This window comes from Podarcis bocagei, assembly GCF_964188305.1.
Source record: "Podarcis bocagei genome assembly, chromosome: 12".
NCBI lineage: Eukaryota > Metazoa > Chordata > Lepidosauria > Squamata > Lacertidae > Podarcis > Podarcis bocagei.
In genome coordinates, this window is record NC_138137.1 from 60222390 (window position 1) to 60237663 (window position 15274).

Genomic DNA, 15274 nt, shown 5'->3' on the forward strand with positions numbered 1-15274 from the left:
TAACAATCTCGCCACTGTCATCTCACTGATCTTGGGGCTGCTTTCCTCCACTTTACAGGATTATGTGGATGGGAAGCTCCACATTTCCTCGGAGAATGTGGCATGTGGGAGTCGAGGGACCAGCAGCTGCCTCCACTCTGTGACCGTCACTGTGCAGAAGGTCTCTGCCCGCCTGTCCTTCACAGGTGAGAGAGAGAGGTGACAGTTATGGAGAATCTTTCATGAGTGGACATCAACGCCATAGGGGATGGGCGGGCAGGAGGCTAACCTGAGGCTCTCCAGATTTTGCTCCAGATTGTTGCTGGCAAGGGCTGGTGGGAGTTGGAGTCCCATAACATCTGGAGGACTAAAGGGTTCCCACTCTATCCGGTCAAATGCATTCACCGGGCTCAGGCTGGAGGTTTTGTGCGCATGTGAGGCACGTCAGCATGGAATAGCACAGGTGTTGCTTGTGTGAAGCCAGACAGGTTCCTTGCAGCCCGCTGTCAGAGGCTTAATGCTGTCCAGCTGGCATAGATAAGACTCCGGGCTCCCAGCCAGTTCCAAACTATTTGATTTATTTGACAAAGTTCAAACGTACATCTCCAGCGTTTCAATTAGCATCCTTCCCCTTGTTGTGCAATTGCCGCCTCTAATCTTTCTTCTTCCTTTTCCGCACCCAGCATGCAAGTCTGCGAAAACTCCTCCCCTGACTTCCTCTGTGCCCAGAATGTCTTGTTCCAGGCTCATTCTCCTCCCCCTCTACATCAGACCCACTGTCAGACGACAAGCTGCTGATAATCTCTTTAGGCTCTCTATAACTGCTGGTTTCTGTCCTTTCATCTTTTCCCGTTTGCCTCTCCCTCACACCCCCCATCCTGGCACAAATGTGCTACCACATTCTCGGGGTGCAAGAGTTCAGAGTCTGAGAATGGCAATGGCTTCCTTCAGCAAACTGAAGGTGGTTTGGAAGATGCCTGTGGTGTGATAAATCATTGTAAGAGCCTGCAAAGCTGCCTCCTCCTGAGACAGATCATTGGTCAATCCAGCTCAGGCTGGCAACAGCTCTCCAGGAATCCTGGACAGAGAGAGGCCTTCCCCAGCCAGTACTTCAGACTTGAGATCCCCTTTGCAACTGGAGATGATGCCAGGGATTGAATCTGGGGCCTTCTCTGTGCAAAGCATTTTCTTTCTCACAATGAGCTCACTTTGCAAGGTTGCAGGTGCTCTGGTCCTCCCGAGCTACTGTCCATCTAGTCTAACCCCCTTTTCACCCCTCCCTCTCACCTTCCTCCTTTGCTTCCCAGGGGAGCTGTCAGTGAACGGCCAAGAAGTCTCCCTCCCTTTTGCCAGCGCCGACCTGACGGTGCGCCTCGCCTCCTCCTCCTTCCTGCTTCTCCAGGCCTTTGGGGCTCACTTGCTGTGGGGCCTGGAGTTTCCGGCAGTCTACATCACCCTCCAGCCTAGCTTTGCCAACAAGGTGAGCCTGGGATGATAATCATAATTTTCTTCGCAGGAACATCTCGCCAGCAGCTCTGAGATGTGCAGTGGGCCACTGTTTAGATTTAGAGCCACACCCATAGGGTGTGTGAAGCAACTGGTCTGCCCTTGACTTTCCAGATCCTCAGGGACATTGATTGACTGACTGACTGATTACCTGTCCTTCACCCTAAGGTCCCAGGGTGGCTTAGAAGGTTAAAGGTATTATTAAAAAGCAATTTATAGAAGTTTCAAAGGCCTGGAAACGATGCCTTATGAGGAACGGCTAAGGGAGCTGGGCATGTTTAGCCTGGAGAAGAGGAGGTTCAGGGGTGATATGATAGCCATGTTCAAAGATATAAAAGGATGTCACATAGAGGAGGGAGAAAGGTTGTTTTCTGCTGCTCCAGAGAAGCGGACACGGAGCAATGGATCCAAACTACAAGAAAGAAGATTCCACCTAAACATTAGGAAGAACTTCCTGACAGTAAGAGCTGTTTGACAGTGGAATTTGCTGCCAAGGAGTGTGGTGGAGTCTCCGACTTTGGAGGTCTTTAAGCAGAGGCTTGACAACCATATGTCAGGAGTGCTCTGATGGTGTTTCCTGCTTGGCAGGGGGTTGGACTCGATGGCCCTTGTGGTCTCTTCCAACTCTATGATTCTATGATTCTATGATTCTAAGTCATAAAAATAAGGTGGGTCCTAAAAAACAGCCTCCTCAAGTGTCAGAAGCCAGGAACAAGAGGTGCTTCTTCAGCATCCTCCAGAAGCTGCACAATGAAGTTGCCAGGGGGGAGAATTCCACAACTTAGGAGCCAACAGGGAGAAGGCCCTGTCCCCTTGGGCCACCCCCACCCCTGAGCTTCTGAGGGCAGCAGAACTAGCAAGAGGGGCCCTTCCTCTAGTCTCAGCGCCCGACAGGGTATTTGGGGACTGAGTCATATGGGGCTTTACAGCCAGCATGTGCACTTGGAATTGGGCCCAGAAACAAGCTGATAACCAGCGCAAGCAGTTTGGAAATGGTTTATGAGATCTAAATGCAAACACACACACACACACACACACTGCCGCCACTAATTTGGCCGCTGCCTTTGGGTCCAAGTGGAGTTTCCGAGTCGTCTTCAAGGACAGCCCCATGTAGGGCACATGGCAGCAATCCAATCTGGAAGTTACCCGGAGCGTGGAGGGCTGTGGCCAAGCCATCTCTGTCCAAAAGAGACCATCGCTGGCAACCCAGCCAGAGATGGGAAAAGGCCCTGGCTCAGCAATACAGTGGTACCTCGGGTTGCGAACGGGATCTGTTCTGGAGCCCCGTTCTCAACATGAAAAGAATGCAACCTGCAGCGGCACGTCTGCGCACACGCGGGTTGCGATTCGCCGCTTCTGCGCATGCGCGTGATGTCATTTTGTGCTTTGCGCATGCGCAAGCGGCGAAACCCGGAAGTAACCCTTTCCGGCACTTCCGGGTCACTGCGGGGCGTAACCTGAAAGAACGTAACATGAAGCGGACTTAGCATGAGGTACCACTGTATGTCCCTTCTTCCGCCTTCCAGGTCCGAGGCCTTTGCGGCACCTACAACTGGAACCAGCAGGATGAGTTCACCACGCCGGAGGGAGACGTGGAGTCCAGCGCAGCTGCGTTCGCCAACAGGTTCCGCATCTCGCACGACTGCCCCTCCTTCGGCGCGTTCCCTTTTGACCCCTGCAGCATGTACGCCCAGCGGAGGCAGTTTGCAGAGGCGGCTTGCGAGGTCCTCCACAGCCCCCCCTTCCAGGTAAGAGGGGAGGAGATGTAGCCCTGAAACCGAGGCAAAAGCAGGAGATTTATCTGGGCAAGACTCCCGCCCCATATCCTTGGTGGAGATCTCATCCCGATCTCAAAAATCTGCCATCCATCCTCATCCTCTTATTTTGTGATCCCCAAAGTAGTTGTTGTTGGGCTCTGTGGGGTGGTGAGAATACCCAGGGAGGCCCTAACAGGCAAGCCGGTGGCAACCCAGTCAGATGGGTAGGGTGCAAATAATAATAATAATAATAATAATAATAATAATAATAATAATAATAAATTTATTATTACTAGGTCTGGCCTCCTAAGTAGACCTTGTTTCCTTGAATAAAGAGTTAACTTCACTGATGCGGTGTAAGTTATTAGTGACCTGCTCCTGGCACCTGCCAATAATAATAATAATAATAATAATAATAATAATAATAATAATAATAATATTTTTTATTTTTTATACCCCACCAAACTGGCTGTGTTTCCCAAGCCACTCTGGGCAGCTCCCAATAGAATATTAAAAACACGATAAAACATCAAACATTAAAAACTTCCCTGAACAGGGCTGCCTTCAGATGTCTTCTAAAAGTTTGGTAGTTGTTGTTCTCTTTGACATCTGGTGGGAGGGCGTTCCACAGGGCAGGTGCCACCACCGAGAAGGCCCTCTGCCTGGTTCCCTGTAACCTCACTTCTCGCAGTGAGGGAACTGCCAGGAGGCCCTCGGAGCTGGACCTCAGTATCCGGCTGAAAGATGGGGGTGGAGACGCTCCTTCAGGTATAAATTTTTGTTGTTGTTGTTGTTGTTTATTTATTCAGTCTTTGCAACTGCCTAATTGGGGCAACAGTTGCTGGCTACTAGGTCTGACCTCCTAAGTAGACCTTGTTTCCTTGATTAAAGAGTTAATTTCACTGACGTCCTGTAAGTTATGACTGACCTGCTCCTGGCACCCGTCCTTGGCGCCATCTATTGCTTTTTGCTGCATTTTCACATTAATATCTTTGGCACCTGAGCAAGTCTTAATGACCGGCTGGGCCTGCCTCAAGCCATCTCTGCATCCTGGGAAAAACCAGGCTGCTTGCTCATGCCAGCGCCCCCGTCTCCCCCCTCGCAGGCCTGTCACGACCTGGTGGAGCGGGACCCATTCTACCAGCTGTGCCTCTATGAGGTGTGTGGCTGTTCCACTGGCAAAGACTGCTTGTGTGGCGCTGTGGCTGCCTACGCCAGGCAGTGCGCCCAGGAGGGAGCCCCGGTCGCCTGGAGGAACCAGAGCTTCTGCCGTGAGTTTCTGGGGGGAAGGGGGGGCAGGGAGCGGGTGTGCTTGTCGTGTTGCTCGGGCAAGTGCCAAGATGGCAGTGGCCGCAAGGGTAGGATGGAGAATAGGGGCAGGTCATGAGAACCTCATAAAGCAGTTCCCAAAGTGGGTGGTACCCATCCCTGGATAGTGGTGGGATTATTTAGGGGGGCACTAAGAGGGACGCGGGTGGCACTGTGGGTGAAACCACAGAGCCTAGGACTTGCCGATCACAAGGTCGGTGGTTCGAATCCCCACGACGGGGTGAGCTCCCGTTGCTCGGTCCCTGCTCCTGCCAACCTAACAGTTCAAAAGCATGTCCAAGTGCAAGTAGATAAATAGGTACCGCTCCGGCGGGAAGGTAAGCAGTGTTTCCATGCGCTGCTCTGGTTCACCAGAAGCGGCTTAGTCATGCTGGCCACATGACCCAGAAGCTGTACGCCGGCTCCCTCGGCCAATAAAGCGAGATGAGCACCACAACCCCAGAGTCGGCCACGACTGGACCTAATGGTCAGGGGTCCCTTTACCTTTACCTTTAAGTGGGAAGGGGGCAGCAGGGGGGGGCTGGAGGTGGGTGCCTCCGAGCACATTGATCCCTTATTTACATTTGGCTGGAGCCTAGAGACTAGAAAAATGTTTATTTATTTTTTAAGTCTTTATTTATACTTTTTCAAATTTGCATATTTCAATAATTTCACAATCTTTTTAACATTTCAAAGTTTAGCTTCCTTCCCACTCTTTCTGCAATTCCTTAAATTTATTTTTTAAATATATTCTGCATATTCAAATTCATTTAATTTGAATGGAACGCTTATGGAACTCCAGGTTATTACAATAATCCTGCCAATGTTTTTATCTGTTTGCAATTTATCTGTAAATATTCAACAAACCATTTCCATTCTTTTATGAAAAAGTTTATTGTCTTGATTTCTTATTCTTCTGGTAAATTTTGCCATTTCTGCATACAGTGGTACCTTGGTTCTAGAACTCAATCCATTTGACTTCCGTTCAAGTCCGTTTGACTTCCAAAACGTTTGCAAACCAAGGCATGGCTTCTGATTGGCTGATTGGCTCCAGAAACAATACCAACAGCCGAAACGGATGTTTGGCTTCTGAAAAACGTTCGCAAACCGAAATGCTTACTTTCGGATTTGCAGCATTTAGGAGCCGATTTGTTCGTCAACTAAGCCGTTCAGGAACCAAGGAACCACTGTATTCCATAAGTTTTTGTATCCATTTTTCTTTGTTGGGACTTCTGCTTCTTTCCACTTTTGGGCGAACAACATTCTTGCCGCTGTAGTCGCATACATGAATAAGTTTCTATATAGTTTAGGTAGTTCTGTCCCTATAATTCCCAAAAGAAAAGCTTCTGGTGTTTTTTGAACATCTTTTTCAATTCATTATATATCGTTTCCCAGTAAGCTTTAACCTTACTACAAGACCACCACGTGATAAAAAGTATTTAGTTTCTGCTCGCGTGCAGGAACTGGCAAGCAGATAGGTGACGATTAAGGATAAATAAGTTTAAAAGCAACAAAAAACTCTTGTAATATAATTGAAGGGAATGGAAAGTGAGATAGAAATGACCAAGGAGAATAAAGCAGCAACAAGAGAAAACTTTGGTCACATCAAGAATGGAGTCCAGGAAGCCAGATTTTGCAGAAATTGTAGTAAAATTTGGAAAACTAATAAAAACGATTTGGCCACATGCACACAAAATAAACTTTCATTGCTGTTCAGCATTAAGTTGTGCTGAAGACCCTGACAACTTCCTTGAAGACCCGGTGTTACCCCGAGGGCTTCTTGCTTGCAGGATCCTGACCTTTCCCCTCTCCCCACAGCGGCGCCATGTTCTGGGGGGCAAGTCTATCGGGAATGTGCGCCCCCCTGCAGAACGACCTGCGCTGACCTGCGCTTGGGCCCCTGCCAGGATCTGGACCACGTCTGCGTGGCCGGCTGCAACTGCCCAGAGGGGACTGTGCTGGACGACGGCGGGCAGTGCGTCCAGCCTGCCATGTGTGCCTGTGCGAATGGGGAAGAAGCGCACCCCCCTGGCAGCAGGATCCAGAAGGGTTGCAACACCTGGTACGTGTTGCGGAGGCAACTGGGAGGCGAGGTGCTCGGAGGGAGAGGGGCGTATTGGATCTGGGATCTCAGCAGGGGCACCGACAATGGCACCGTCCTCTGGCTCTCGTGGAGTGGAAGGAGATGTTTGATGAAATCACCCTGTGACCTGTCTGTGGCTGCCCTACGGGATAGGTTGGTTTCATTGAATGTCTCGGCCACGTGATCTCGGCTGACGCGTGATAACCCGCGGGGTGTTTGCAACGTGAGTCTAAGGAGAGGCATGGTGGTTTTTGGATATGGGGTTTTATTTACACATATGTAAAACCTGAGGATTAAGAAGAGGGCCCCTCACAGCAGCTTTGGATTCAGTACAGAGCAAGTAGGTCTCTGTGTGTCCAGCTTCCTTTAAATATATATACCGCCTCTCGACCCATTATGTTTTATTGGCCAGGGAGGGCGGGGCATAAATAAAATTTATTTTATATATGTGTGTGCGTCTATATATATAGTTTTTAAATTAAAAATTTACAGCCGCGTATCCAACATACAACATAAAAACAAGATTCCAAGGAATCTCTTCCACTTCCCTCCTCCCCTTTGTGGGAATATTAATATTATTATTAATAATAATAAAATCTATTTATTTATACCCCCCCAATCTGGCTGGGTTTCCTCCTGCATCTTTTATGAAAAACCAAATCTTTCCATTGTCTCCAAAATTCACCATTAAGCTACAAGTGATATTCCAATCCTACTAATTTTTTTTTTACTGTTTACAGTGGTCTTTAAGATAAGTTATAAATTTCCCTCATTCCTTCTTACAATTTTGGTCTTCCTGATTTCTGATTCTTCCAGTCATTTTAGCCATTTTGGCATCAACTTGATCTGCCATTCTGTGTCTCCAGCTCTGCTCCCTGGCGCCTCTCTGGCTCCTAGCTGCTGGTTAAGGGAGTGGAAGAAAGCCCTTCCTGCCACTAGCCTGGAGGGGCCCCATCACTTAGCAGCAGCTCTGGCAATCTGGCCACTCCTTTTGGGTGCTGAGGAGGACACAAGCAGCCAGCTATGGCCATCACCTGACAAAGAAACATGCCTGACTACTTCTGCAAGCTCCTCTTTTAGATTCTAACCAGATTCAGGACCCCAATAATTGGGAGGGACTCAGGGCATTGTCCAGACTGACCCCTCCAAACCTGCAACAATATTTCCAGCCCCCAGGAAGTCCCAAACCTTGATTTTTAACTTGGTTGCTTTTTGTTCCCTATTGTCTCCACCCCCATCATTCAGCCCGGACACTGAGGTCCAGTGCCAAGGGCCTTCTGGCGGTTCCCTCATTGCGAGAAGTGAGGTTACAGGGAACCAGACAGAGGGCCTTCTCGGTAGTGGCGCCCGCCCTGTGGAATGCCCTCCCTTCAGATGTGAAGGAAATAAGCAGCTATCTTAGCTTTAAAAGACATCTGAAGGCAGCCCTGTTTAGGGAAGCTTTTAATATTTAATGCTGTATTGTTTTTAACACTCGATTGGATGCCGCCCAGAGTGGCTGGGGAAACTCAGCCAGATGGGCGGGGTATAAATAATACATAATAAATTGTTGTTGTTGTTGTTGTTATTTGAGGAAGCTGGCTCTGCTCTGGGAAGAGAGTGGCTGTTCAGTGGGGCGGCAGAGGGACGCACCCCCCTTTTTTCCAAAAAGACACTTGGAAGCTGGCATTGTTTGCAGAATGGACTTCCCACCTCACTCTGCACCCCTTCACTCACATATCCTTGCTCCTGACCTGTGTTTCAGCGTCTGTGTGAATGGGGCATGGAACTGCACAGAGCAGAGCTGCCCCCAAGCCGTCCGGTGCCCGGGGGAGCTGGTCTACGCCTTTGGCTCCTGCCTGCGGAGCTGCGACAGTCCCGAGGGGAACCTCAGTTGTGCCGGCTTCTCCGACGGCTGCGTTTGCCCCCCTGGCACCGTCTACTTGGTGAGTCCTTCCCTGGTGTCACAGGAAATGGGGTTGCTTGTGTGTAAACCTCTAGCTGTTCCAAACTGCTTAGGGGCGGTTGTGTCTTTCCCTGACTGAGCAGCCTGGGTGCTGCTGCTGCTCAGTCGCTCGACGAATCCGTGAGTGGGCGTCTCCTAAATTTCCTCCAGCATAAGAATTCCTTAACGGACAACCTTCGCCTCGCCTCTCTGCGCGGAAGCCTTCTGCGCAGAGTGGGCGTGCCTAGTGGTGGTCCTCCACCCTCCTCACTGACTTCACTGGTAGAGTCTCGGAGCCTCACCTCCAAGATGCTCTCTCCCTCTCCCTTCTTCCTGGTGTCACCTGGACTTTCTTCCCCAGATGACGTTCTCTCTCTACCCCTACTCGTTCCCTCTCCTGCAGAGTCTGAAAGCCTCGCCTCCCCCCTCTGCTCTGATGTCAGTTCCCTGACATTCACCTCCCTCCCAGGGCCCTCCACCCCCCCCGTCCTTCCCTGTGACGGTGATGCAGGAAACCCTCGGAAGGAACTTTCCTCTCCATCTGATGATTCAAACACCCCTCTCCATTTGCTGCTGTCTGTTCTCTCTTCCCAATCTCCCCAGTCGGATTCTTCTTCGGACCAATCCCCTCCCTCCTCTTCGGAGGCGGGAAAACCCGCAAACTCTTCCTCCTCATCGGTGGTGCCAAATTGCTCCCCCCAGAACCTCTCTGGTGGTTTGGGCTTTCTTGGGTACCTGCTATGAAACTCCTCCTGCAGATACTCATCCCTCATCTCTTCTGCTGGGACCCATGCATTTTCCTCTGCTGGCTCCCCCTCCCATGCCACCAAATACTCCACCCACCCCCCTTTCCACCTGGAATCGAGAATTTCAGCTGCATGGCCACTGAGTTCCCTTTCCTCCATCTGTGGATGCAAAGGTGTTTCATTTTGCTGACCCAGAAATTCCCTCCCTTCCCTGAACGGTGAGAGTAAGGACCTGTGGAACACGGGGTGCAGTTTCATGTGAGATGGCAATTTGAGCCTAAAGGCCACCGGATTAACTTGCTGGGCTACTTCGAACGGTCCCAGTCTCTTTGGCCGTAGCTTCTTGCACCCTCCTTTGAACGGTAACCCTTTGGTGGACAACCACACCTGGTCCCCCACTCTTATGTTTTCTCCCTCCCTCCGGTGCTTGTCTGCCTGACTCTTGTACTCTTCTTTCGCCCTTTCCAGGTTTAACTTAAGCTGTTGGTTTAAAGCCTCCATCTCTTCCACAAACTTTTCAGCTGCGGGAACACTCCAACTTCCCTCCCCTTCCCCTGGGAAAGCCCTGGGGTGACACCCGTAATTTGCCATAAACGGACTCATCCCTGTGGACACATGTTCTGCGTTATTGTATGCAAACTCAGCCAGTGCTAATTTGTCCACCCAATCCTTCTCCCTCTCGTTGACGTAGCAGCGTAGATATTGTTGCAGCACGCTGTTTGCTCTCTCTGCCTGTCCGTTGGTTTCTGGATGCCGGGCCGTTGAGAAACCAACCTCAACGTCCAGCAGACTCATAAGCTTCCTCCAGAATCTGGATGTGAATTGCCGGCCTCTGTCGGATAAAATCCTCAAGGGGGCGCCATGCAACCTGAAAACATGCTCTACAAACAGCTTGGCTGTTTCTTCTGCAGTCACCGCATGCGAGCACGCAATAAAATGGCACATTTTGGTCATCAAGTCAACTACCACCATTACTGCCGTTTTCCCCCTGGCTTTGGGTAAATCCGTCATAAAGTCAATTGATACCACCTCCCATGGCCTCTCTGGTGTTGGTAAGGGGTCCAGTAACCCCGCAGGTGCTGTCCTCTCCCCCTTCACTCTCTGGCAGCACTGGCACCCGCGTACATACTCCTTCACATCTTCCCTCACTCGTGACCACCAAAACTGCCTGGTGACCAGTAGCATTGTTTTATGTTGACCAAAATGTCCTGCCGTGGGGTTGTCATGCAGCTGTTTGAGTATTCTGCTCCTCAAATCCCCCTCAGATATGTACAATGCACCCTTATAGTACAGTGCCCCGTCCTTTACTTCAACCCCCCCCCCGAGTTTCCCCAGTGATACCAATTTCCCTGATTTTGGTTTGTGCATACTGATCATCCCTCGTCAACCCGACCAGCTCTTGCCTCCCTACGAACACTCCCCCACACACCCATTTGTCCTCGGGTATGACATAACGCGCCTCTGGGCTTCCCTCCCCTTCTGCGTATTCGGGCTTGCGGGAGAGGGTGTCTGCTCTGACATTTTCCTTCCCAGGCACGTACCTAATTTCAAAATTAAACTTGGAAAACTCCTGAGCCCACCGCACCTGTCGTTGGTTAAGCACTCTCGCCGTTCTCCAATATTCCAGGTTCTTGTGGTCAGTACACACCTGGACCTTGTGCTGTGCGCCTATGAGAAAATGTCGCCACCGTCGAAAAGCCTCGTGAATTGCCAGCAGTTCCCGATCGTACACTGTATAGTTTTGCTCTGACTTGTTCAGCTTCCTGGAAAAGAAGGCACACGGTTTCCACTCCCCATTTGCCTGCTGGAGCAATATGCCTCCTACAGCTCTGTCTGACGCGTCTGTCTCTAGCCTCATCGGCTTCCGCAGATCCACGTGTAGGAGCTGCTCTTCCGACGCGAACGCCTTCTTAAGCTTTTCAAAGGAACGCTGGGCCTCCTCCGTCCATACGAACTTCTTCTTGCTGCTGAGACAATCCGTTATGGGTGCTGTTAGATGGGCGAAGTTCTTGATAAACTTCCTGTAAAAATTTGCAAACCCCAAGAACCTCTGCACGTCCTTCTGGTTCTTGGGAGGCTTCCATTCTAGCACGGGCTGCACCTTGCCTGGGTCCATTGCCAGACCTTTGTCTGACAACCTGTAGCCCAGGAACTCCACCTCTCGTGCATGGAATTGGCATTTCTCCAGTTTGACCCACAGCTGATGCTCCTGCAGCCTTTTCAGCACTTCTCTGACATCTTTCACATGCTGCTTCTCGTTCTCTGAGTAGATAAGTACGTCGTCCAGGAAAGCCACACAATTCTTGTACAGCAGGGACCCCAGCACGTGGTGCATGAAAGCTTGAAATGTGCTGGATCCCGATTGTAATCCCGCCAGTGGCGCCGTCCTCCCTAAAAAAAGGCGGACAACTCTGGGAAACGGGGGGTGGGGGCCGCTGGAGGGAGTTTTGCACCACGGTGCCAGATATGCTTAAGACGGCCCTGCTGACCCCTACGGTTCTGTGACCCCACATGGATGAGGAGGGCCTGCTCACGTTTCCCTGCTGATTCCTTCTTTCAGAACGAGCGCTGTGTCTCCCCGGAGGAGTGCCCTTGCCATCACAACGGCCGGCTGTACCAGCCCAATGACACCATCACCAAGGACTGCAACACGTGGTAAGGACTCCGCCAAGCCTGCTGTGCTATGCTGGCTGCCACAGACTGGTTGGACGCAGAGGAATGTGGGGGGGGGAGGCAACAGCTGGGGAACCTTCAAGGGAAGAAGGCTCAGAGCCCGGGGACTGGTGGTGGGATGATGAAGAGTGGTCAGAGGGAGAAGAGGCAGCAGATTGGGAAGAGGAGGTATTGGAAGCTGAGGAGGTAACAAGGCTTAGTGAGCTGTGAGAGTCTGTAGCAGAGAGAAATCCAGAATCGGAGGCAGAAGCTGAAGCTGGTGAATGGAAGGAGGGAGACCAAGAGGCAGAGGTGAGTCAGGCTAGTGAAGAAGCTCTTGCGACAAGCTCCTCACCTCTGGTCTCCCAGAACCAGAAAAGGCATGCAGTGGAAGGAGCAAAGGCAGATGACCTGGCATAGTCTCAGCTTGCTGGAGAAGGATCTGGCAGAGGAGGAGCTTCGGGGAATCGGCTTCCTCCCCCGTGGCAGTAAATAAGAAGATCAAACGAAAGGAACGTCTCACCAGTTAGATTCTATAATAATCACAGTGAGAGACCAAAGAACACTGTCAGAGCTGCTTCAAGATCCTAGCTCACAGAGGATCACGCTAGCCAGCGGTCATTAAGTAAAAGTCTTTATTGAGTTACAGTTTCCATTTTCAAGCTGCTACGTGCAACTCTACGTCTAATGGCTAGATCGGCGAAGCTCCGTCTGAGTCTCCGCCCCTTGTGCACCAACTTAATATCCTAGCCCTGCTCCACCTTTTCCGCCTGACTGCTCTCCTCTGGGTCCCTCTGCCCCCCGGGGTCTCCTCCCTCCGGGATTCCTCTGACGCCGACCCCCCGGAACTCCCTGTCTCCTTGCGCCGGGCTTTAGGACCTGGCTCCCTCTCCTGGCTGCCTACTGCGTCACTTTCCTGTGCATTTGAACTTGGCGCGCGCGCCCAACCTTCCACTTTCCGTCTGACCGTTTCTTCGCTCCCCGATGGAGGTGTGGCCACTCCTGACTCGTGCCCTCCCCCCTGTTGCGAGCTGCCAGCGCTTGATCTCTGGCGCTCTTCCTCTTCCCTGCTCTCTGGCTGTGACGCTGGTCCCGATTTCCAACTGCTCCCCTCGGAGTCCCCTCTGGCTCTATCTTCCTGGGGTGTCCCCCTAGGCTCCCCCCTTGCCCTGACCACTGATGCTCCTTTCTGTGAATCTTCTGATTCACTGGAAAGGCTCGGAGATCTCGGGTCGTCGTCATCACTCATCTTTTCTTCTGCCTCCTCCCCCTCGCTCTCTGTTTCCTCCCTTGCCCTTGCCTCTGCTCCTGAACCCCTGACACCCATCCCCCCCTCGAAGCCCCCCGTTCCCCCCTCCCCTCCTTCCGGTGCGGGAACTGGGTGCTGCTGTGTCAGAGGGACGAACGTCGGATACAGTTCGCTTCCCGTGGCGGGCCTCCATCTGAAGTCTCCCGGTTCTGCCTCCCTGCTCTCGTCGACGACGGTCACCTCCGCTTCCATCTCTGTGCCGCCGTGCTCGAAACCAGGGTCGTCCCCGAAAACGTCCATGTCCGTCTCTCCCTCACTTCCTCCTGGCGGCGTTGCTCGTCCTGGACCTTCCTGCCACTTCCTGCGCCACTGCTCCTCTGGTCTATCGTCCCACCAATACGAGGGTTCTGAGGCAGATCCCGAGGGTGACCCCTCTGGGGAACGGGCGTCTCGTATCGGGTCCTCGTCCGAGTCGAACCCCCGGAACGTGCTGGCAGAAAGCGTTGGCGTGAAAAGCCAGTCGTCGAAAAAGTCTTCTGGCATTGGTCTATGTGGGAAGAGGGCATGAAACTCGTCTTTGAGCAGAGGTTCGTCCAAGGCGTAGCCCGGCACCCAGCTGTTCGCACTGGCCGGGGTGCCCTCCTTGGCGAGAAGGTATTCTACCCCCTCTTCCCCCCATCTGGAGTCCAAAATCTCCGTGACTTCGTTGATGCGTTCCTCCTGTGCCACTCCCGCGTGCCCGGTTCCTTCTCTGAGCGGACTCGGTGCCGTTCCGGGTTCCTGAAACCTGTGCGGTGCCTTGTAGGGAGTGAGCACCGATCTGTGGAACACCGGATGCATTCTGGAACCCTCCGGAAGCGCCAGCCTGAAAGCCACCGGGTTGACCTGCTCTTCGACTTGGTAGAGCCCCAGTTGCTTATGCCCCAGCTTCTTCTTGGCCAACGACCTGGCCGGCACTGCGTGGGCTGCTAACCAGACCCAGTCTCCCACATGGATCTCTTCGCCAACCCTTCTGTGTTTGTCCGCTTGCACCTTGTATGCATGTTTGGCCAGCTCCAGGTGTCGCCGCAGCTGATCGTGGACCTCTTGCAACTCCGACGCGAACGCATCTGCTGTCTGCGGCTCCCCCTCCCCCATCCTTTCCAGTCCCGGGAAGGTTCTGGGGTGCCTCCCGTTGTTAGCGAAGAACGGCGTGACCCCCGTGGACACGTGCTTCGTGTTGTTGTAGGCAAACTCGGCGAGCGGCAGGTAATCCACCCACGTCGCCGGCTGTTGATTCGCATAACATCTCAGGTACTGCTGCATGATGGCATTGACCCGCTCCGCCTGCCCGTTGGTCTGCGGGTGTCTCGCCGACGCCAGGTTGATCTTGACGTTCAGGAAGCCCATCAGCTTCTGCCAGAAATTCGAGATGAACTGTCGCCCCCGGTCGGACAGAATAGACCGTGGCAGACCGTGAACCTTGAACACGTGGTCTATGAACAGTTTGGCGGTTTGCTCCGCCGTGGCCACCTTGGCACACGGAATGAAATGTGCCATCTTGGAGAACAAGTCCACCACCAGCAGCACGGCCGTCTTGCCCCTCGAGCTGGGCAGATCCGTGACAAAGTCCAGGGCCACTCTCTCCCATGGTTCGACCGGAGTTTGCAGCGGTTCCAACAGTCCGGCCGGCGGTTTGTGCACCGGTTTGGCCCTCTGGCAGGTGTCACACCGCGCCACGTAGTCCGCGACCTCCCCTCTCATTCCGGGCCACCAGAAGTCCCTGGCGACTAATTCCACCGTCTTCTCCTTGCCAAAGTGCCCGGCAGTGGGCGCGTCGTGCAGCTGCTGCAGTACCTTGGCGCGAAGTTCGTCTCCCGGCACGTAGATGGTCCCTTTACGAATGAGCAATCCATCTCTCAGCTGGAACTCGTCGGTCGCTGCCGTGCCCCTGTGCACCTCTGCCATCTTCGCTTGCGCGAAGGAGTCATCCTGCAACGCTCGCCGCACCGCCTCCAGGTCCACTGTTGCCGCAGCGCACGCCCACACTGTTGGTGCGAAGATGTGCATGGCGGCCGCTGGCTTGGCGTC

The 15274-nt window shown here is 52.5% G+C and overlaps 1 protein-coding gene across 1 annotated transcript in view; it reads left to right on the forward strand.

The window, feature by feature from the left end:
• LOC308569488 (SCO-spondin-like) overlaps positions 1-15274 on the forward strand; it is a 198326-nt gene that overhangs the window by 24846 nt on the left and 158206 nt on the right. Inside the window, exons 14-20 of the mRNA XM_081163402.1 lie at positions 59-185; positions 1287-1459; positions 3012-3233; positions 4348-4513; positions 6369-6612; positions 8378-8558; positions 11864-11958. Of these exons, the coding sequence (XP_081019528.1) occupies positions 59-185; positions 1287-1459; positions 3012-3233; positions 4348-4513; positions 6369-6612; positions 8378-8558; positions 11864-11958 (1208 nt within the window). The remainder of the gene's footprint in view (positions 1-58; positions 186-1286; positions 1460-3011; positions 3234-4347; positions 4514-6368; positions 6613-8377; positions 8559-11863; positions 11959-15274) is intronic.